We start from the raw sequence: 21,823 nt of genomic DNA on the forward strand, positions 1-21,823 counted from the left end.
TTTTTCTCTGGGGAATAACTTCATATCTAAAACGTGGAGGGCTGAGGTTCCCAGAACTCTCAGTCGAGGTGAATGTGCTCAGTGCACCACAGCTGCAGGCTCAGCCCGAGGGGACAGTGGGGTATTTGGGGCATTAAAGAAATGACTATGGAAGGAAATTGATGAACAAGTGCATGACAAAATGAATATACAGGTTTCTGATTAGAAATGAAAAAGCATACTCGTTTTAGGAGCACAGGCCATGAAAACAGCTAATACGAGTTCAAATACCCAGTCTGCCCTTCCCAGCATGTGATAGTGGACAAGTCTCGTTACCTCTCTGCCTCGGTTATCCTAACATGTAAAGTGGAAATAAAAATATTCCCTGACTTAATATCACGATTGTGGGGATTAAGTGAAGGAAGACACCTAAAGGGTGTGAGAGTGTGGACACGTAGTAAACACTGTGTAATTGTTAGCCATGGTTTAGTGCAGCAGGGAAAATGCAACACATGTGAGTGTGAACCTCGTTAGAAGTTGGATTTCATACTGTTTTTTACAACTGCTGCATCCCAAATGCCAGGCAATCAAAGTGGACGCGGGCCTCGGAGCTGGCAAAGGCTAGCACCGGGTGTGAGGGTAAAGCCCTAGAGCTTCTAGAAGGGAGGGGCCATGGTGCAACCGGGCTCTGAGAGAGTGAGGCCAGCAGCTGCTTTCCAGCCCACAGGAGAGTTCTGGAGTATTTCCGCACCCAGCCCCACGGCCCACGTGCAAACAGCTGTTCATTCGTTCATGCTGGTGTCTGCCAGGGTCCGCACATGAACAGGGACGGACAGTGTGTACCTGTATTTAGTTAGAGTGCTAATTTCCCACAAAGTATAGATCAGCTGAAACTTAGTTTATGTCTGATAAAGTTTGCCTTTGAACTCGGGATTTCTCACTGGCTTCCTCTTGTTTCATTGTTTGTCTTTAGATATATGCAAAAAATCTGGTGAATGCGGATCGCTGTGCACTTTTCCAGGTAGACCATAAGAACAAGGAGTTATATTCAGACCTTTTTGATATTGGAGAGGAAAAGGAAGGAAAGCCCATCTTCAAGAAGACCAAAGAGATCAGGTACAGCTGGAAGTCGAGTGTCCATACGCGGCCACTGCAGCTGTGCGGGTGTCCCGTTACCCACTCTTCTGTGCCTATCCACAGGTGTGCTGACAGTACTTGTCATACTGTGATATCATTCCCACCAGGACCCGCCTCCTGAAGGTAGTACTTCTGGGAATGACATTGCAGTGCCAGCGAAACCGCGCCTAGGAAGCTTTAGCGTCACTCCTGGAAATGCCGTCTTCCGGAGGCGGTCCTTTTGGAAATCATGTTGGAAAAACTTACTAGTGCTCCCAGGTAGGTAAAGGTTCATCCACCTGGAGTCTGCAGGGTTTTCCTATGTCTTGGAACAGGGCATTCTTAAAAACCACTGCCCCATCCTTCGCATACTGCGGGACTGTCTCCAAGTCCAGACCACAGTGGAAATTGACCCGGTGTCGTTAATGACTTGAACACATTATTCTATAACTGACCAGTTGGTTTAATTGGTCACCTAGCACGCTTCTGTTGCTAGAAATATCTAGAAACTAAAGCCTTCTTCGTTCTTTAAATGGCAGTTTCGGTCACTTAAATGAACAGAGTGACGTTTATCTGGTAGGGGCTTGCTTGCTCAATCTTTTATCACAATCTGAACATTACAAGGAGCACTGTCACCAAACTTTTAAGAATCAAGCTTGACGTTCAAAACTTGGCCTTTTTTTTAGCCATTCGCATCCCTTTTGCTTATGTATCTTGTTTAACTATTTTCCACATCATAATACAAAGTTGGTAGTGACAACATTGTAGTAAAACACTCTTCCTTATTAATTATGAATTGCTATTCCTTGGCCTGTCACATAGTAGAGCCACGCAGGTGTGCAAGAACAGGAGCGAGAACAGGTCCCAAACCAGTCCTCACTGCTGCCTGCCGCGGAGCACTCCGCATTCTGGGGCCCTAGGGTGATGGATCCTGTACTCCACACTCACAGATCTCCGAATTTGAGCCACTATTTAGATTATTTAGATTTTTTTTTTATTTTTACTTGTTTTATTTTTGTTTTCTTTGTTTCTTAGACATTAGTCAATCAGTCTGGTCAAGTAATTTCTCTTGCAGAAGGTTCAGGTGTTCCTTGCCAGGGCTGATACCGATCTCATCTTGGAGACAATAACTTGAAGTTTGTGTTGAAAAGCGTGGGAGAACCAGGGGGTCTGCTGGGCTGCAGCTCTCTCGGTTGGCCAGTTGATGTCAGCCGTTGATGGAAGGGCCTGTCTCTTAGCGATCTGACCAGAGATAGCAGACCAGGGAAACCAAGCAAAAATCATGAAATGCATTCTGACACTCTTTGCTTACAGCAGTCTGATTTGTTCTGGGCGTGTTGTTCAAACCACAGGAAAACCGGACAAAGCAAGCTTGCTTTTTACACAATGTTGGGCTCGCTTTTTGGCATTTTAAGAAAGTTAATTCTCTTTTGTGTCAACTGTCTTTTGTTTTGTTTTTTTTTCCCCTTCAGTTTGAGCTTTATTTCAATAATAATTATTTCCTATAATATAGAAAATGTGATATTATGGAAATTCTTTTTAAGCTATTGAAATCTATAGATTTTAGGGGCTGTAGACCTCTTTCTTAACTAATTTTGAAATGAGTGCACGTTCTATGGTGATACTGTAATTGGAAAACTATTTACAAAGTAAGAATGTATTTATAAAAGAAAGTGCTGATATTAGATATCTAAACATAATTAAGTGCAATCAAATAATGCTTGTATTTTGATTGTTTTTAAATTTAACAAATTAGAGAAGCAAGGATTCTAGAAGTTTTAAATTGTGTTATTTTTATATAGTGCTTGTGTTACAAAAGCCTTAAGGTCCCAGTCCTGCATAGTATCTCAAATCAAGACATAACCTCGAAGTTTGGTTATATGCGTGGTAGAAAATACAGCGGGGTAGACCTGTATGCTTGTTTTTATGGTGCCACTAACTTTTTAGGAATGTTGGCAGGTTACTGAGCCCTTATGGGCTTCTGTTCACACAGTGAGAATTAATTAAGAAAATTTATGTTGAGGGGGTCCGTCTGGCTTAGTCATTAGAGCTTGGGACTCTTGATCTCTGGGTATGAGTTCAAGCCCCACGATGGGCATGGATAAATTAATTAATTAATTAATTTAAAGAAAATTTATGTTGAAGCATCTTGTAAATTAGAAGGTAATTTGCAAATATAAAAGATTATTCTTGGTCAGTAGAGGAAAGTGTTAGTTAATTTCTCAATTTCAGTTTATGATCAAGTATAACTCAATATATTGTGGATTATATCTTTTTGAATAAGCTTCTGAAGTGATTACCATGCAGTGTTTCTCTGCTTTACCTTTAATGTTATATAAGAGGATTTTGAATATGTACATGTAAAATTAATGCAAGTATTTAAAACAGAACAGTGCTTTTTTCTTTAATATTTAGTGGTAGTGAAACGTTTCAAGTTATTTCACAACATCTGTATTTTAATTGGCATGTCCCTCTGTTTTATATCTGCAGGTTTTCGATTGAGAAAGGAATTGCTGGTCAGGTGGCAAGAACAGGGGAAGTCCTGAACATTCCGGATGCCTATGCAGACCCGCGCTTCAACAGGTAAGGATCGTTTACGCCCCATCAGCCTCTCCTCCTGTCCATCTGCTGCAGCCTCTGTGTTCCCCACGTGCCAGTGCCGGTGGCACATTCCCCCGGGCACCCAGTACACTTTCTTTGAACCAACTCTGTTCTCAGTACTCAGTGTTTCCAGATTCTTATAAAATGACAGGCTCTAAACCATTAATGAGATCCAGCTGTAAGACATGAACATGTCACAAAACCATTTAGACAGGAAGAGTTTAAGTTCACAAGGCTGTCTTTGTGTTCATTATAGTGTTAGTCACTCTGTCCTGGGCACGTCCTCCGTCAGACCGAACCCCGCGGGCAGTCCCGGTGGCTGGTGGGGGAGGTCCCCTCTGCGAGTTCCAGCTGCGGCACTTCTTAGCTCTAGAGCGACCTGGAGTGAGCTACTTAATCTCGCCGAGCTTCTGTCTCCTCATCTTTAAGATGCTACCGAAACGCCCGTTTTATAGGGTGCTCTCTGTTTCGTTGTGTTTCGTTGGTTTTGGTTTTGGTAAGATTAGAGAAAATACAAGAGATCTGGCAGCTTCGCCTGATACAAAGTGGGATCTCCATAAATTTGCCGCTTTTACTGGATATTATTAAAATCGGATATGAGATGGCATATAAAGACTTTCTGTTCTGTTTTGAGCTTCTTTGGAGAGCTATGAACCAAATTTTGTAATCTGATTTTTTTTTTTTAAAGATTTTTTTAATTTTTTTTATTTATTTGACAGAGATCACAGGTAGGCAGAGAGGCAGACAGAGAGAGAGGAAGGGAAGCAGGCTCCCTGCTGAGCAGAGAGCCCCATGTGGGACTCGATCCCAGGACCCTGGGATCATGACCTGAGCTGAAGGCAGAGGCTTTAACCCACCGAGCCACCCAGGCGCCCCTGTAATCTGATTTTTTACAAATCTCAAAACTTCAATTTCGTCTGAAGGCTGATGCTATGACTGTAGGGAGTAACAGTTCAGACACTTTGACAGTAGAGTTCTGTGAATCCAAACATTTGGTTTACTTGAAAAGGCGACAAAATAGCATAAACAAATAAGTAAAGTAAATTTTCAGAAATTTGATCAGTGTCAAATATGTGCAACTTGTATGTAAACACAGTTAAACACCGCAGTTTTTTCCCAAAAACCCAAACGTGTTATTTTAGGGTTTAAATACTGAAAATATTTATATATCCTTATTTAAAACTGTTACATAAAAATTGTATGGGTCAATTTTTAAGAACGTGAAAAGGTAAGCAACAGATGGTGAAAAAATATTTGCACAATGTGTATCTGACAAAGTACTTGCATCCAGAGGATGTGAACAAGTCTGCACGTAATAAGAAAACCTAGTTTAATAAATCGGACCCGGAATTTTAACAGACATTTCACAGAATATGATGCATGAATAGCCATTAAACACACGAGCAGATGTTTGATATGGGGGAAGCAGAAATATGACATGAGACCTCACTACACAACAGTTTGAATGGATACAGTTTGGAGAAAGTGGCCTTAGCCTGGTGCTGGGTGGCTCAGGGTCGTGGGATCAAGCCCCACATCAGGCTTTGCTCTGAGTGTTGCATGTGCTTGGGATTCTCTCTCTCTCTCTCTCTCTCTTCCTGCCAACCCCCCCCCCAATAGATAAATAAATCTTAAGAAATCTGAAAGTGGCCTCAGCAGGGGTTGGCAAGGATGTGGAGACCCTTGGGCTCACACACTCTGCTGACAGGAGTGTGTAATGGTACAACCACTTTGGAAAATGGCTGCACAGTTTCTTGTAGAGTTAAGTGTACACTTACTATGCTCAATCAGCCTCACACGTGGGTATTGAGAAAAACAACATCTGACCACACAAAACCTCGTATGCAGATCTCCAACACATCATTATTCACAGTTGCCAAGAAACTGGCTGTTAACAAAGCAATACCCTCCACGAACCGGTGAGTCGGTAAATAAAATGTGGTCTGTCTGTGCCCCAGAATAGCCCTGAACAGGGGAGGGGGCTGAGCCACCAACACCCACCACAGGATCCATGCATCTCAAAACAGTTCAAGGAGCACGAATGATAGCATCTCACTCACTGCCTTCAGGTACATGGTTGTGTCTATTGATCTGAGTCTTGTTTGCCAAAAATATTTTCTCTAAACCAGGAGTCAGCAAAATTTTCTATTAAAGATCAGATAGTAAGTATTGGGGCCATAACATCTCTCTTTTTTTTTTTTAAGATTTTATTTATTTATCTGACAGACAGAGATCACAAGTAGGCAGAGAGGCAGGCAGAGAGAGAGGAGGAAATAGGCTCCCTGCCAAGCAGAGAGCCCCATGCGGGGCTTGATCCCAGGACCCTGGGATTATGCCCTGAGCCAAAGGCAGAGGCTTTAACCCACTGAGCCACCCCGGTGCCCCGGGGCCATAACATTTCTTGTCACAAGTCCTCAGCTGTCGTAGGCTGGTAACAGTCCGTTCAAGGATGGCGGCTGTGTTTTCCGTTCAGACGGTTCACAGAACAGGAACAGTGTGTCGTGTGCTGACCCTGCTCTAAGTTCTCAAGGTGATCGCTCCCGTCTGCAAGCTGCAGCTCTCATAACATAGCACCAAGTTCGAAGGAACATGTGACTTTACCAAATTTATCATATCCATCCCCTGCATCCGATGTGTGTTTTCTTAACAATGCCATGTGTACATGCAACTGAACGACAAGCTGAAAGTCTCCGAGAGACTGCTCTGGAAAACTCTCTTGAAAACAAAGGAACAAATTGGTTAGAATATTTTTGAAGAGATTTTCATGAAACACTTTCAAATGTCACATAGTCCTTGAACTTAGAAGCTCGGCAATTCCATTATGATTATTTGTAATAGAAGCGCGTAAACTGCGAAACCGAGTTGAGATTTATGGCAGAATGTGCAGCTTATTCTCTCCTGTGCTTGTGTGCTGCTGTGTGGCCTGCCCGTGGCGCAGGGAAGTGGACTTGTACACGGGATACACCACCCGGAATATCCTGTGCATGCCCATCGTGAGCCGAGGGAGCGTGATCGGCGTGGTGCAGATGGTGAACAAGATCAGCGGTAGTGCCTTCTCGAAAACGGACGAGAACAACTTCAAGATGTTCGCCGTCTTCTGTGCTTTAGCCTTACACTGTGCCAATGTGAGTAATGCTTCCTTAAAGGGCTTTTCAAACCCTCGGTGTCAGCGTTAAGACTGCTTAAATCAAGTAGGGGAAAGGATCGGGTTTTGTTTTGCTGTCTCGTTTGGTTTTCTCAGTATTTCCTTCATACGTGAGAAACGGTGACTCCTCGTTCTACATATTTTAGGAAATGTCTTAAAATGCTTGGGGAAAAAAAGTCCAATATTTTAGCGTTTGTTTCAAGATGTGAATTTGTTAAAAAGAAAAATAAGTTAATATAAAGGTAAAGTGTTCGAGCAGAAGGTTTATGTCTCATGGTGTCTACTGAAGTGAGTCAGGTAAATGGGACCTAAACCCCTATGTTTGTCATATGTCGTCTGTCTGAGAGCCTTGTATGAAAGCGAGCGACGACTCCTGTGGGAAGACCACCCGGGTCGCGCCGTAGGTGTCCGCTCACTTGACCCTCACGGCGCATCTGTCCTGGTCCCTGCGTCCTACGTGAAGTTCCACTTGTCTTACAGGGTCTCACTTTTAAATAGTTGCGTGAAACATCAGTGTTCCATATACGCCAGTATCCTTCAGTGATGTTACTGATGTTTTTTAAAAAGTCAGGGATAATTTTATTCACCTTTTTTTTTTTTAAAGCTAAACCACCCTAAATGGGAGTTAACACCTTACTAGTATAGAAAAATGGCCTTTTTGGAAATAGAACCTCAAGTTCCACAGGAGCAGCCACACAGCTTATGCAAGCAGCTGAGATGATTAGGAACAAAAATGGCAAACAGGAGCGCTGGTGACTAGGGTTAACGGGTTGCATTTGGGCTGGCGCTGCTCGGTGAGCTCGCCGCTCCTCCCGCTGTGACACCGCGGACCTCCCTGCTCCCCCGGGGCCCTTTCCTGCTGCTTGGTTCCTCTGAAACGCATTCACGCAGTTGTCAGATGCTTTCTGCTTCAGACATTCTCTGTACCTGTGTTTCTCCCCAAAATAAAAATATCGACAGCTTACATAATCATTTAGTTTAAAAGTTGCGCAGAATGTAATTTCAAATATATCCTGAATATCGATTTTCACCGATTTTTGAGTGTGTCCAATGGAATCTACTGTAGCTGCTTGAGAGCCGGTATAGTCTGTGTAAGACTACAACAGCGGGCTCTTGCAACTGGAAATCACAGCGTCATTGTTTCTTCTCTCTGAACGTGTATCTCTGTGACCCCACAAAATTTGATCTAATGTAATGTACTTTATTCTTAAAAGTGTCTTATTAGTTAAGATAATCTAAAACATGAATAGTTAAGTATCAAAAATTTGCCTCATGGTCGTGTATTTTGTGTTATGATTAGGATGCATGTGCTCAAAGCAACGATGTTGGGAAATTTTGATGAGTAATGATCAAAAACAAAAAATACAAATTATTGGATGTCTTATATCCTAATGAGATGTCTGTGGCTTAAAATAAAAAGCTAATATACCCGTGCATGCATTTTACCTACTTTAGAATGAAACTAAGTTTAGTGTAAGTTTTTACACCATCTGTTTTGAAAGAACTTCAGACAGAAAGCAAAGTTGTAAAAATAATGCAAAGATTCCCTTAGAGCCTCCCCCCACGCTCCCCGATATGGAAATGCTACCCTTGTTAGGCCGATGCTGCTCCTCCTGTCTCTCCCACCTCACCCACAGCCGCCGTGTTCCTCTGAGCCATCTGGGAGCAGGTTTTACACAAAAGCTCTCATAACCCCTGAGTCCTTCGCTTGTGTGTTCTAGAGACAGGCCGTCATCTTGCTCTCCGCTGCGTAATTTAAGAGTGCACATGCTCATGCTGGGACTTAGTGCGTGAGGCTGCCCAAAGCGGCCCCGTAGACCGGGCGCTTAGAGAACAGAAGTGATTTTGCCGCAGTCCAAGATGGCCGTGGGTTTGGTTTCTTCGGAGGCCTCTCCCTTGGTCTGTAGATGGCCTTCCTCTGTCCCCCTGTGTCATCATACGGTCTTGCCTGTGTGTGTGTCTGTGTCCTCACCCCCTCCTTGGAAGGACGCTTGTCACACTGATGCGGGCTCACCCTGCTGACCCCATTTTACCTCGACTCCTTCCTTCAGGGCCCTGTGTCCAATGTGTCCATTCTGAGATACTGGGGCTTCAAGGTTTCAACATAAAATTGGGGGGAACATCACTCAGCCGGCTGGCACCAGGAACTGTTAGCTAAATTGTGAAGTTCCTTAGTGTCCTTTAATCTGGAACCATTCCTTACTCCTTGCCTTGCATGGCCTGAGTATTTTTGAAGTGCATAGGCCAGTTATCTTACAGAACGCTTCTTAATTTGGACTTGTCTGGTACTTCCGCATGGTTATGTTAGGTTGTGATTTTGACAGGAATATGGCGGAATGTGTGTTCCCGTCGAGTCCCGTTAGCAGACACACATTCTTTCACTGGTGATGTTGGCTTCGTCACTTGGTCAAGGCGGTGTCTGCCAGGTTTCTCCTCTGAAACGCTTTCCCTCCTTTTCTCATTATTTGGAAGAGACTTTTCCATAATCCTCTGCCATCATTCTCTCCCCTCTTCCCTGGACATATATCCTGTCTCACCCTGTACAAGTCCTTCTGGCTGTCTCCCTTCCATCTTCAGAACTTTGTCCTTTGACACTGGGGAATTGGATTCCCACTATTCAGCAACTTATTTCTACTCGTCGAGGAATTTTTGAGGAAGCCCTAAGATTGCCTTCATTAGTGAGTAAATAGCAGAAAGAATTTTATTATAGCAATTTCTCTCAATTTAAACTCTGCCTGAGCTAAGATGCCAAGAAGTACTGATAACTCCATCATCAAAGTTTATCTCAGATGATCTGTCAGCTGAAGGTTTATTTAGATTCACCACCATCGATATTTTATGAAAACTTCAGAATCTGCTATTAGACCTCATTAATACCGTATTTCATATTTTCCTATGTTTCAAGAGGTTTTTTGTTTAAGCAGTTTGAGGAAGGGGTTATTTTAAAAAGGGAGAGCGACAAAAGTCATTTTTTAGGTCAGGGTATGTGTGAAAGTTAAGGAAGTAGAAGTCGGTCCTCTTAAAATCTGTCTAGGTGTCCCTGTGTCACTGTCCGTGAACTTGAGTTGACTCAGCCGTGTCACTAGAGGAGCTGGCTGCGAGGGTCCCGAGCTCTTCTAACCTGCTGGGTGTTGCATCACAAAACCTGGATGCAAACATGATTAAATGTTTAGACCAAACTAAACCCAAATTTAAACAAGAAAAATAACATCCCGGGGAAGTCATGAATTAGTTGAGAGGAATTCTGTATTTGCATTTGTAGCCTGGTCCGGGTTCGGGCGGGGGCTTGTGCACCAGCTGGCCCACAATTCAGTTACGAGGTGGTTTAAAGTGGGCTTCTGTTTCCATCGTGCTCCCCACGCATCTGCTGCGTGTGGCAAACTACTTGAAACAGTTGCTGAATTCATATCTTACTACACATAACATAAATACTCCACAAAAACATAAATACTCCAAGTGTGCCGATCTTTTAGGATGACAAAGTACAGTCAATATTTCATTATTTGGAAGATGGATTCAAATAAACAGTATTTAATCTGACTTTGGCATTGCAAGTCACATTCACACTGAATAAGACAACAGCTGCTTTTCCAAGTAAACGCGTCCTGCGAAGAGAGCACGTGGGAAACAGATGTCTGCGAGTGTTCCTGTCACCGTCGTATTGTCACGTGACTCCCACATACACATGTTCACAGGCTTTACAGAGACTGGGGACAGCACTTCTAAGCCACTTTCCTGAGGTGTATAAGTACGCGGTACACTGCGTGTGTCCAGAGTGTCCGGCGTGACAAGTGCCTGTACACACAGCCCAAGGAACCGTCACTGCCGTCAAGTCCCGACACATCCACTGTGTCACGTGTTTCTGGGTGCCCTGGAAACCTCCCTCATGACCCTTCCCATCTTTACCCCCACCCCCCGTTTCGGGTAACCACTGATCTGCTTTTTGTCGCCATAGTAAATTACTTTGCATTTTTCTGGAGTTATTTTATATAAATGGAATCCTAAAATCAGTATTCCTTTTTGTCTTGGGTTCTTTCACTCGGCACAGCTATTTCGAGATTCACTGATGGCATCGCATGTATGAATAGTTCATTCCTTTTGATTACTGACTATTCCGTTGAGTAGAGATGCTGTAACTACTCAGTCACCTGTTGATGGGCATCCGAGTCATTTCTAGGTTTTGGCTATTACAAATAAGGCTGCAGTGAGCATCTGTGTACGAGTGTTTGTAAGTGTGACTCTCGTTTCCATTGAGTAAATGCCTGGACGTGGACTGGCTGGTCAGGTGCGAGGAGGGTGTTTAGAAGGCTGCCAAACTGTTCTGCAAAGCAGCTGAGCCCCTGGTACATCCCAGCATCCCCGTGTGGGTTCTGGTTCCTCCGCATTTGCCGTCTCTGTCTTCTTTGGTAAAGTGTCTTCTCGAAATGCTCTTTTTTGTTTGCAACTGTTTGTTTCTTACTGAGTTTTAATAGTCCTTCATATGTTCTAGACACAAGGTATTTATCAGATAAGTTATTGCAAATATTTGTTCCCAGTGTTTGGCTTGGCTTGTCATTCTCTTAATAGTTTCTTTCTAAGAGCAGTTATTAATCTTGAAGAAGTCTAATTGGGATTTTTTTTCTATTTTATTTTATTTCTTTTTAGTGTTCCAAAATTCATTGTTTATGCACCACACCCAGTGCTCCCTGCAGTCCATACCCTCCTTAATAATCAGCACCAGGCTCCCCGGACCCCACACCGTCCTCCCCTTCAAAACCCTCGGGTTGTTTTTCAGAGTCCATAGTCTCTCATGGTTCACCTCCCCTTCCAATTTCCCTCAACTCCATTCTCCTCTCCGTCTCCCCATGTCCTCCATGTTATTTGTTATGCTCCACAAATAAGGGAGACCATATGATACTTGACTCTCTCTGCTTGACTTATTTCACTCAGCATAATCTCCTCCAGTCCCGTCCATGTTGCTACAGAAGTTGGGTATTCATCCTTTCTGATGGAGGCATAATACTCCATCGTGTATATGGACCACATCTTCCTTATCCATTTGTCCATTGAAGGCCATCTCAGCTCTTTCCACAGTTTGGCGACTGTGGCCATTGCTGCTATGAACATTGGGGTACAGATGGCCCTTCTTTTCACTACGTCTGTATCTTTGGGGCAAATACCCAGTAGTGCAGTTGCAGGGTCACGGGGTAGCCCTAGTTTTAATTCTTTTCACGATCATGCTGTTAGCATTGTATCAGAGATCTATTTGGCTAACCTAAGGTCACAATGATTTTCTCCTGTGTTTTCTTCTAGAAGTGGAGGTTTTACATTTTAGTCTGTGATCCATTTTGAGTAAAGTTTTGCATATGGTTCCAGGCAAGGCTCATCTTGCATCTATTTATTTGCACGTGAGTGTCAGTTGGTCCAGCACTGTTTGTTACACTTGCTGTCCTTCCTCCGCCCTCTTGCCTGTACACTTCTGTTGAAAACCAGCTGATGTTTGGGACCCCAGGGTCCTCTTGACATGTGCACTCCTTTATCGTTTGAAATAATCCTTCGTTATCCCTGGTAACAGTCTTTGCTCTGGAGTCTACTTTCTCTGGAATTAATCCAGCCACTCCGGCTTTCTTCTGACTGGTGTTAAGTGGTGTGTCCTTTCCATCATTTTACCTTATTTAGGTCTTCAATTTTTTTTAAATTTGTTTATTTTTTCCCACCATAGCACATACCCTCCCCCACGTCCATCCCCCAGCCACCCCATCCCTCCCCTCCCCCTCCCCTTCAGCAACCCTCAGTTTATTTCCTGAGATTGAAATTCTCTTACGGTCTGTCTCCCTCTCTGCTTTCATCTTGTTTCATTTAGGATTCTCGTGAGCAGCACAAGCTGGGTCTTGCTTTTTTATCCCGTCAGTCAGTCTTTAACCAGGATGTTTCCACTGTTGCGTCTTATGTTTAAGTACAAATCCGCCATCTTGTTTTCTGTTTGTCCCATTGTTCTGTATTCCCTTTTACCTCTTTCTTCCTCTAAAATGGAATGTTTTTTATGGCTTTACTTTATGAAACAGTTTTACCTTGCTAAAGTCTTCCCCATGAAGAGTTTCATGAAGTCTCATTGGTTTCAAACCTGGTGGATGATGCCCAACTCGCTTGACGGTTCTCAGGGGAAATGCAAAGTTATGTGAATTTAAGCCAGAAATGTTAGCGGCTACGGAACGACACTCTAAGTGTGATGCGTAAGAATAACCAGCCCTGTATTCCATTTGGATCCGCATTCTTTTTGGCATGTCTTTCTCCAATAGTATAACAGAAAATCTCTAGGTATTGAAATAAATCAGATTGAAATAAATCAGACTGAACCCAGACCTTAACATTGCCATCTCACAGATTACTAAAGAAAAAACTTGACAGTTGATAACATACTTAATTAGTGCTTTAATTATAAAATAGGTAATTGTCAAATAAGAATAAAGAGAATCTGGGGCGCCTGGGTGGCTCAGTGGGTTAAAGCCTCTGCCTTCGGCTCAGGTCATGGTCCCGGGGTCCTGGGATCGAGCCCCGCATCGGGCTCTCTGCTTGGCAGGGAGCCTGCTTCCTCCTCTCTCTCTCTGTATGCCTGCCTCTCTCCCTACTTGTGATTTCTATCTGTCAAATAAATAAATAAAATCTTAAAAAAAAAAAAGAATAAAAAGAATCTTACTCAGTAATAATATATTAAAAGTAAGTATTTTGTATTTCTATCTTTTTCTATTTCTGTTTTCATACAAACAGTGGATCTGCACAGGGCACGTGCGTGCGTGTAGTTGCTAAAGGACAGTTCATTTACTGGGCATGCCTCTCCCGGGTTCTTTTACTGAGGAAGTCAAACGTTGTTGAGATTCTCTGGACTAAAGGACTTTGACATCACCAAGAACTAAGATAAATACTTTTAAAAAGAGACATAGGAAAAAAATGTTAATTTTCTCTGTGGGTTTGGGCTGCGGGAACAGAACACCACAGACCACGTGGTCTAGAAGCGGCAGACCCGGACTTCTCACGGTTCCGGGGGCCGGGGGTCTAAGCAGGAGGGGTGTGTGGATAGAGACAAGGAACCTCACCGTCCAGAGACGGTGGTCTGGATGCAGAAGTGATGAGTCTTTCAGAAGGGAGATGCCGTGTTTGTTTTTATCTTACGTGTTTTGTAACTTCAGCGGCCCGTCGGGGCGTCTTCAGGGTACATGGAAGCGCAGAGTCGTGAGAGTTAATGGGTAACAGCAGTGGTCTCAGCCCTGGTTCTGATTCTTAGCGACAGAACTACTTCAAACACTCGTTTCGTCTTACCTTTTGTTCGGATGTGCCTTGCAGATGTACCACCGAATCCGCCATTCCGAGTGCATTTACCGGGTGACGATGGAGAAGCTGTCCTACCACAGCATCTGCACGGCCGAGGAGTGGCAGGGCCTCATGCGCTTCAGCCTGCCCGTGCGCCTCTGCAAGGAGATCGAACTGTGAGGGCCCCGTCCTGTCTGTTTCCCCACCGGCAGCTTCCTCAGTGGGTTCGGCCTGGGGTGCCCGGGGCGCAGAGGGAGCGTCGCGAGCACCATGTCACCTGTGTGGTGCCGGTGTGGCCATGGTCCCTTCTCGGGACGCCACATCTCATGAGAGAGCGTGGACGTGAGGGCCACATGTCTTCGTCATTAAAAACAATCTCAACCCCATTTTGAAACGCGTTAAATGTTAGTTGTCCTTGTTCTCCGCTGCCTCTTTACACCATCTCTGTGGCACCTCCTGCTGAACATGGCATCTGAGATTTCATTTCCATAGAATTCTTAAACTTACGAGCTGGATTTTAGAATTTAGAAATAGTGAGTGCAGCTTCCACACTTTGTTTTCTAACCCCGTGCTCACGTATGCGAGCTCCCGGTCGTAGGACCCGCGACGGTTTGCGTGTTCATCCTCAGTGCAGGCCCGCGCACTATTGAGCTCCACACGGAAGATCGGCAGGGATGGCCCAGAGCGGATATTTGCCTTAGAATCGGAAGTGTTAATTAACCAGAGGCGGCCACTCTGCGGCCACTCTAATGCCGGAGGAGCCCGCACGAGCAAACCAAAGTCGGAGCCCTAAATGCCCCAGGGTTGTGTGACAGACGCACTGGGGACACGCTGGTCGGACAGCGGCTGGCCTGGCAGCCGCAGTGGGTCGGTGACGGCCCGTCTTTGCTCTGTGCGCACAGGTCTCTTCTGGCTCCTTCCGCAGAGCGCTCCTGAACGCTAATGGTTGGCACTGCCCTATTCGAGAGGATTTTGGCTCAGATAAACTCTTAAGAGTTTTTATTCACTTCAGCTTATCTTTGGTTTATATATAGTATATATTTTGATATAATAAGAAATATGTATATTTGGTCTTTGTAGCTAGTTTCTGGCTCACAGCTCCTAAAACCTTTGCATTTCCTTAGTGATTGGAATGAGAGATGTCATTCATCATGAACCTCTTTCAACCACACTGGAGTTTATGCTGTTGTAGGACGACAGGAGGATGGGGGCTGGCTGCCCAAGGAGGCAGCCATGTGGTTTGGGGGCTGTAATTTTCAGCCACCCTCAGACTGCCTGGGAGGGGACAGCGACTGGGGAGTGAGTTAATCACCAGTTGCCAGTGATTTAATCAAATGTTGCTATACAGTGGAACCTCCAAACACCCTAAAGAAGGGGTTCGGAGAGCTTTTTTTAGGTTGGCGAACACAGTGGGTGCTGGGAGAGTGGTGCCCCTGTAGAAGCGTGAAAGCTCCTCACCCCTTCTTCCCACACGGCTTGCCCTTGTGTCTCTTCCATTTGCCTCTTGAGTTTTATCCCTAATAATAAACCAGCAAAAGTAAGTAAAGTGTTTCCCTGAGTTCTGTGAGCCATTCCAGTGCATTTTAAACCCGAGATGGGGTTGGTGGAAACCTCTGATTCATAGCCGGTGGTCAGAAGCATGGGTGGCCAGGACATCTGATTGGCATCTAGAGGTGGGGGATGGGGGGAGCAGTCTCGTGGGACTGAGCCCTTAACCTGGGTGGTCTGCACTGGCTGTGGGTAGTGTCAGAAGTAAATCAAATTGCAGCTGGTGTCTGCAGAGGGTTGGGGAATTGCTTGGTGTGGAAAACTCACACATTTTGTGTCAGAAGGATAACTAGAAGAACATGGTTTCTTTTAATATTTTACCATTGTGTGTATTTGGGTTAAATGTTAGTAATTAAATTAGCGAATGAAAAATAGGTAATAACATTGGATGTTTGTCTTTGTGAAGTTTTTCCTTAGGAGATAGAGTAATTTTTAACTCTAAAAAAATTCTGTGTCCCGTACCGCACTCTCCTCCCCTGGGTCTATGAGTTGTGTAAAATGTGTAGGATTCATAACACAATTCTTTGGTACTCTTTCATTGCTTTGATAACAACTACAGCGTCATTTGTTACAGATTGTTCAATAGAAAGTTAAGCAATGGCTTGAATATTGGGCTGAGTTCCTTAGGGAACATGTGGAATTTCCTCTTGGAAACATTTAAATACAACAAAGATGTGACTGAGAAGACAGGGAAAGGGAAGGCTGAACTCCCAGTGTGTTGTGTTTTTTTCGTTTGTTTTGTTTTTTGTTTTTTTTGTTTTAGTTTCTTAATCGACAAAAAGTTAAATTACTTTGTTTTTATGTTTATCCTGATTATGCTTGCTAACCAACCTCGTGTTCTTCTCGTTTCAGATTCCACTTTGACATTGGTCCTTTTGAAAACATGTGGCCTGGGATTTTTGTGTACATGGTCCATCGGTCCTGCGGGACGTCCTGGTATGAACGACGTAAAAACTTCAGTCTGAAGCTGTTGAGGGACACTTCCTCTTCCTCCCCTGCCTAAATGCCTTGTCATTTTCTTGGTTGATAACTGTCTGAAAATAGGCCATATATAAATAGTTTTTTTCAAAATATCTAAATAGAAAAAGGCTGAGATTGTTGGGCAGATCAATGGCCTTCTTGGGTTCCCCTTCAGCCCACCAAGCTCTTTGCTGGGGTGGCTGTCCCTTGGCGACCAACCATGTGTCTGCCGGGTGATGCTAGAAACACAGGTGGAAATTGCCGTAGGCTGTGTAATGGAGAAAGGTAGGGATTGTTGCTCCACAGAATCATGTACTGTGTGAAGGTGTGTTTTGGCAAACATGCACTGAATTTAGGATCAGCTGTCAGCCTCCATAGGACAGGTGTGAAGGAAGCAGGTCTCCTGATTCCACGCCGAGCGCATCACTGGGAACTCGACTGTGGCTGCCTTCCCCTGTGGGTCCTTCCCCTCTCCTGCGGCCTGCCCTAGGGGCCTCTCAGGACTTTCCACGTACCTTTTTACAGCTTCAGCACACATGCTGAAAATGCAAAGAATCATTTCCATTTTCCCTTTCCCTCTCATTTAATCATGAAGTGGTTATAGAGGCTCTTAGTTGCTCTGGGACTAAACTGTCGCTCCCTTGCTCTCGAGTTCTGTGTCTTCTCTTACCTGTCAGTCACTTTCACAAATTGCTCCTTTGCGAGGACGTGCACAGGATAATGAATTCCACTCATTTCCTGGATATCCTTCGGGAGTTTGGCCAATCGGAATTCTTATAATAACATACCTTATATTTCAAGGACATGAAAATTTTCGGTGGGAAGTAAAAAGGTTGTGTATCTTAGAAGTTTTATGAACTCTCATCTCCTCAGTATTTCAAAGAACCCGGTTTTATATTGATGTACTTTTGCTTTAAGCAGCCTTAAATTCCTCAAGAGAGCTGCGGGGACCTCAGATGAGTAGAAATAAAACAGAGTAGCAATGTCGCACACTGGAAACGTGTCGTACTGCTTTATGCCCTGTGTCAGGCTTTTGGTGTGGCCATTGGCCACTTAATAGTTTGAGTGTGCCGTGGTACCCCGGGTCCATTTGGAAAGGATGGTCACTCACCCGGGGAATTCTCATGGTCTCCAGACTGCCGCTCATGAATCTCAGTGTGCTTTTTGGAAAACATGAGCTCAAAACGCCCTTGGACAGGGTGATGAAGTGTTTGTTGAGCACGGTGGGGTGTGGGAAACGCTTGCCGGGGGGACGGTGATGCAGGGACTGCAGGGAGCTGGCTCTGGCGTGTGCCCCCGGGGGGCCAGTTAGAGTGTCAGATCGGAGGCTCGGCAGGAGCCCCCCCCCCCCAGCGGATGAGGAGACGGGGGTGGGGAGTGGGGCCCGGCCTGCGCGTCCGTGTGGGCTCAGATGTCTGTGTTGAAGCCAGAGCCCTCGCTCCAACGTCCCGACTCATTCCCGGTTCCTGTCACTGCACTTTCTTCTCCACGCAGCTTTGAGCTTGAGAAGCTGTGTCGTTTTATCATGTCGGTGAAGAAGAACTACCGGCGGGTGCCGTACCACAACTGGAAGCACGCCGTCACAGTGGCGCACTGCATGTACGCCATCCTGCAGAACAACCACGGGCTCTTCACCGACCTCGAGGTGCGTGCGCACACACCTGCCCTTCCCGTTGCACCTGCCTGCCTGCGCTTCCACACGCGAGTCAGAGCACCGTCCCGGGGGGGCGAGTGACGCGGGACTCCACGGCAGGTCAGGAGCACGGTGGATTTGTCGTATTATTCTGCACAAGAGATGTCAGTACAGAAATCCCCACTGAGGAAACACGAGTTTAATGGTCTCTCTTCCCTGGTTATGTCTTCTGGAAGTCTTCGTTAGGTAAACAAAGTCTTTCTCCTTGCGCTGTGCCCTGGGGAATGCAGGCGTATCCTGCTGAGTTGAGAACCGAGGACCCTGAATCATTAAATATGGTCGAGACATAAACGTATACTGGATACCCTGTCCCACGAGGAAGTGGGCTCTGTGAGGCTTCCCGGACTTTCCTGACTTGACCTGCCCAGAGCTGGTAACGCTGAGCGATTGGGGCCGCCGAGTCCATCCGTGCTCCGCTGCCCAGCCCTGCACTCGGCGATGCAGCTGCGAGGCATGTCACACCCCGACATGGTCCCAGCGTTGAGTCCCCTCTCCTCTCCTCCATAAAACTGGTCCTCTGCCCCAGACCGTGCAGAGAAGGGGCTTCTTCATCCCCAAGTCAATGAACGTGTGCTTCTCCCAAGGGCACGTTTGCAGTAGAACCCAGCGCCTCGCAGGGCCGGGCCTGTACCTCTTCTATCCCGCCAGACCAAATTCACAATCTGGGCAGGGAGCTTGGAAGGTGCATTGTGGGCGGGGGGGCGGGGGGTGCTATTTTAAAGAGTCAGAATGTTTCCTTCTTTTCTTAGTAATCTCTTGGTGGGGCTTAGTCAGCCAGACAACTTACGATGTATTACCAAGAACAGATGAAATGTGTTCTTTTTTCATATAAATTATTCTGATTTTCCATTTCATTGAATCCCGTATTTCTAAGACATTCAGCACTTTCTCCATTCAGTTCCTTGTAAGGAAGGAATCTCATTGTCTTATTTGCCATAGGATAGCCTGTGACTTTGACAACCGTGGAAACCATTCTTCCAAATTACCTTGAAATATACATTCAAAAATGGAAAATTTTAAGATAAGGGAGAAAATTTGCAGCTACAGATTAACTCATTTAAGTTCCTAATTCATCTTTAGAATGATATCATCATGTTTTCACAAAAAGTCAAGTTCTTTTGGCTAAAAATAATCCCAAAATAACGTGTGTAAAAATTTAAAATATATTTTTTAAAAAGGATATTTAATCTCTGATGGAGCTATTAGAAACTATCATTTTAGGGACACCTGGGTGGCTCAGGAGGTTAAGCGTCTGCCTTCGGCTCAGGTCATGATCTCAGGGTCCTGGGATCCAGCCCAGCGTTGGGCTCCCTGTGCAGCGGGGAATCTGCTTCTCTCCCTCTCCCTCTACCCCACCCCCACGTGTGCTCTCTCTTGTGTCTCTCTCTCTCTCTCTTTTGAAAAAAATTAGCATTTGATCTTGCTAAATGAGTATGTTAAAGATAATTCTTCACTTTGTAAATTATTTTCACATGCTTGATTCTGGCATACTTTTAATCAAACAGTTGAACTTTATGGCAATAAAAATAAAATAGGTAAAAGAGTGGGAAAATGCACATAATAGCTTTTACCTATTGCACAAGATTTTAAAACCTTGAAATTTCTGGGCACCTGGGTGGCTCAGTGGGTTAAAGCCTCTGCCTTTGGCTCAGGTCATGATCTCAGGGTCCTGGGATCGAGCCCCACATTGGGCTCTCTGCTCAGCAGGGAGCCTGTTTCCTTCTCCCTCTCTCTGTTTGCCTGTCGGCCTACTTGTGAGCTTACTTGTGATCTCTCTCTCTGACAAATAAATAAAATCTTTAAAAAAACAACCAAACAAAAACAAACAAAAAACCTTGAAATTTCTTACCAGATTCATCGTGGTTGACAACAGCAGAAAATTTGGGAACAACCCCAAACCCACAGCACACTCAGAACGTAGCTAATTCAGGTGTGCTCAGAGCCTGCAGGACCGCTCCCGTGCAAACACCGGCAGGTGACGGGTGCCAGTGGTCGGCAGGCTTGCAGCAGAAACGAGGTCTGCTCAGTGACGACCAGAAAGGAGCAGCGGGGAGGGAGGCATCAGTTCAACCTGTGTGCCTTCCGCAGACCCCACCCTGCCTGTCAGCGTCCCCCCCTGCGGGCTCTGACTCCACACACTCACCACAACCTTGCCAGGCTCCCCTCCAGAGCCGGCCTCTCCTCCTGACCTTGTGCACCGCCTCTACCCCTCCGAGGACCTGCTCTAGCGATTCTCCCCTCCCTCTCCTCCCTTGCGTGTTTTCTCCGCGCACCCTGTTGTCCCTCCCTCATAACACACCCCCTGGATCCGCCTCTGCACTGCGTTCTCTCCCAACTTCTCCGGCCTCCCTTGCCTCAGACCCACGGAAGAGCTGCCTTACTGGCTGGCTCCCACTCCTTTCCCCTTTTCTTCTGAAACCTTCTGGGACCAGGCTTCTGCCACACCCACCCCCCGAAAATGCCCTGGGCCGGGTTCCCAGTGCCCTGTTCAAAACGCGCCAATATTGAGGGTCAGCGCTTGCATTTCAGCTCCTTGAGTCACTGTCTCCCTGTGGCTCCAGGATCCCCAACACTGTTGGTTTCTTCTGCTCACATAGGTTTGGGGGTTGCCTGGGAGGGTTTTTGCTATTTTTTCTTCCCTCAAACTTCTGAAAGTTGGGATACTTGAGGGCTCAGACCTCTGGCCGCCTTCAACCCCGAACAGCAACTTTGGTGGCCCAGCCAGTCTGGTGGCCCAAAACACCATATACATGGACACCCTCTTTCTCCAGCTGAGACCTGCCTCCCCCCAACCCCAGAAGGTTAGACTAAAATAGACCACTGTCAGCTCAGAATCTCCCCTGAAGTTCCTCAGTCTGAAACTGAACCCCTGAGCCTTTCCTTCCAACCTCCTTCACCCGTAACTGTCCCCATGTCAGTTGGTGACAGTCCTGCACTTGCCAAGGTGAAACACCTTGCGGTCATTCTTGACTCCTGTCTTCCCTCCCCTCCCCTGCTCTCCCTTTGGCTCACACCCAGACCGTCCGAAAATCCTGCTGTCCTGCCTGTAAAACTCACCCCGATTTATTTTTTTTTATTTTTTTTTAAAGATTTTATTTATTTGACCAGAGTGAGATCACAAGTAGGCAGGGAGGCAGGCAGAGAGAGAGGAGGAAGCAGGCTCCCTGCTGAGCAAAGAGCCCGATGCGGGACTCGATCCCAGGACCCTGAGATCATGACCTGAACCGAAGGCAGAGGCTTAACCCACTGAGCCCCCCAGGCGCCCCAAACTCACCCCGATTCAATCACGTCTTCTGAGACCCCAGTGCTGCCTCTGGTCTAAGCTTTTGCCTGAATTATGACAAAACCCTTCTCACCAGTCTGTTTTCCCTCCTGGAGTCTGTTTTCAATACAATTGCCCACGGGGTAATCTTTTAAAAAAATATAAGTTCGATGATATCACTGCTCTGCTAAAAACCCCATAGTCCTTCCCTGGTTCCCACAGAAAATAAGGC

The 21,823-nt window shown here is 45.6% G+C and overlaps 1 protein-coding gene across 2 annotated transcripts in view; it reads left to right on the forward strand.

The window, feature by feature from the left end:
- PDE10A (phosphodiesterase 10A) overlaps nt 1–21,823 on the forward strand; it is a 573,461-nt gene that overhangs the window by 507,197 nt on the left and 44,441 nt on the right. For both annotated transcript variants that reach the window (XM_046006911.1, XM_046006910.1), the window contains 6 exons: nt 953–1,095; nt 3,586–3,678; nt 6,635–6,821; nt 14,162–14,304; nt 16,529–16,612; nt 18,131–18,281. In XM_046006911.1, the coding sequence (XP_045862867.1) occupies nt 953–1,095; nt 3,586–3,678; nt 6,635–6,821; nt 14,162–14,304; nt 16,529–16,612; nt 18,131–18,281 (801 nt within the window). The remainder of the gene's footprint in view (nt 1–952; nt 1,096–3,585; nt 3,679–6,634; nt 6,822–14,161; nt 14,305–16,528; nt 16,613–18,130; nt 18,282–21,823) is intronic.

Source organism: Meles meles, chromosome 5 (genome assembly GCF_922984935.1).
Source record: "Meles meles chromosome 5, mMelMel3.1 paternal haplotype, whole genome shotgun sequence".
Classification (NCBI taxonomy): Eukaryota; Metazoa; Chordata; class Mammalia; order Carnivora; family Mustelidae; genus Meles; species Meles meles.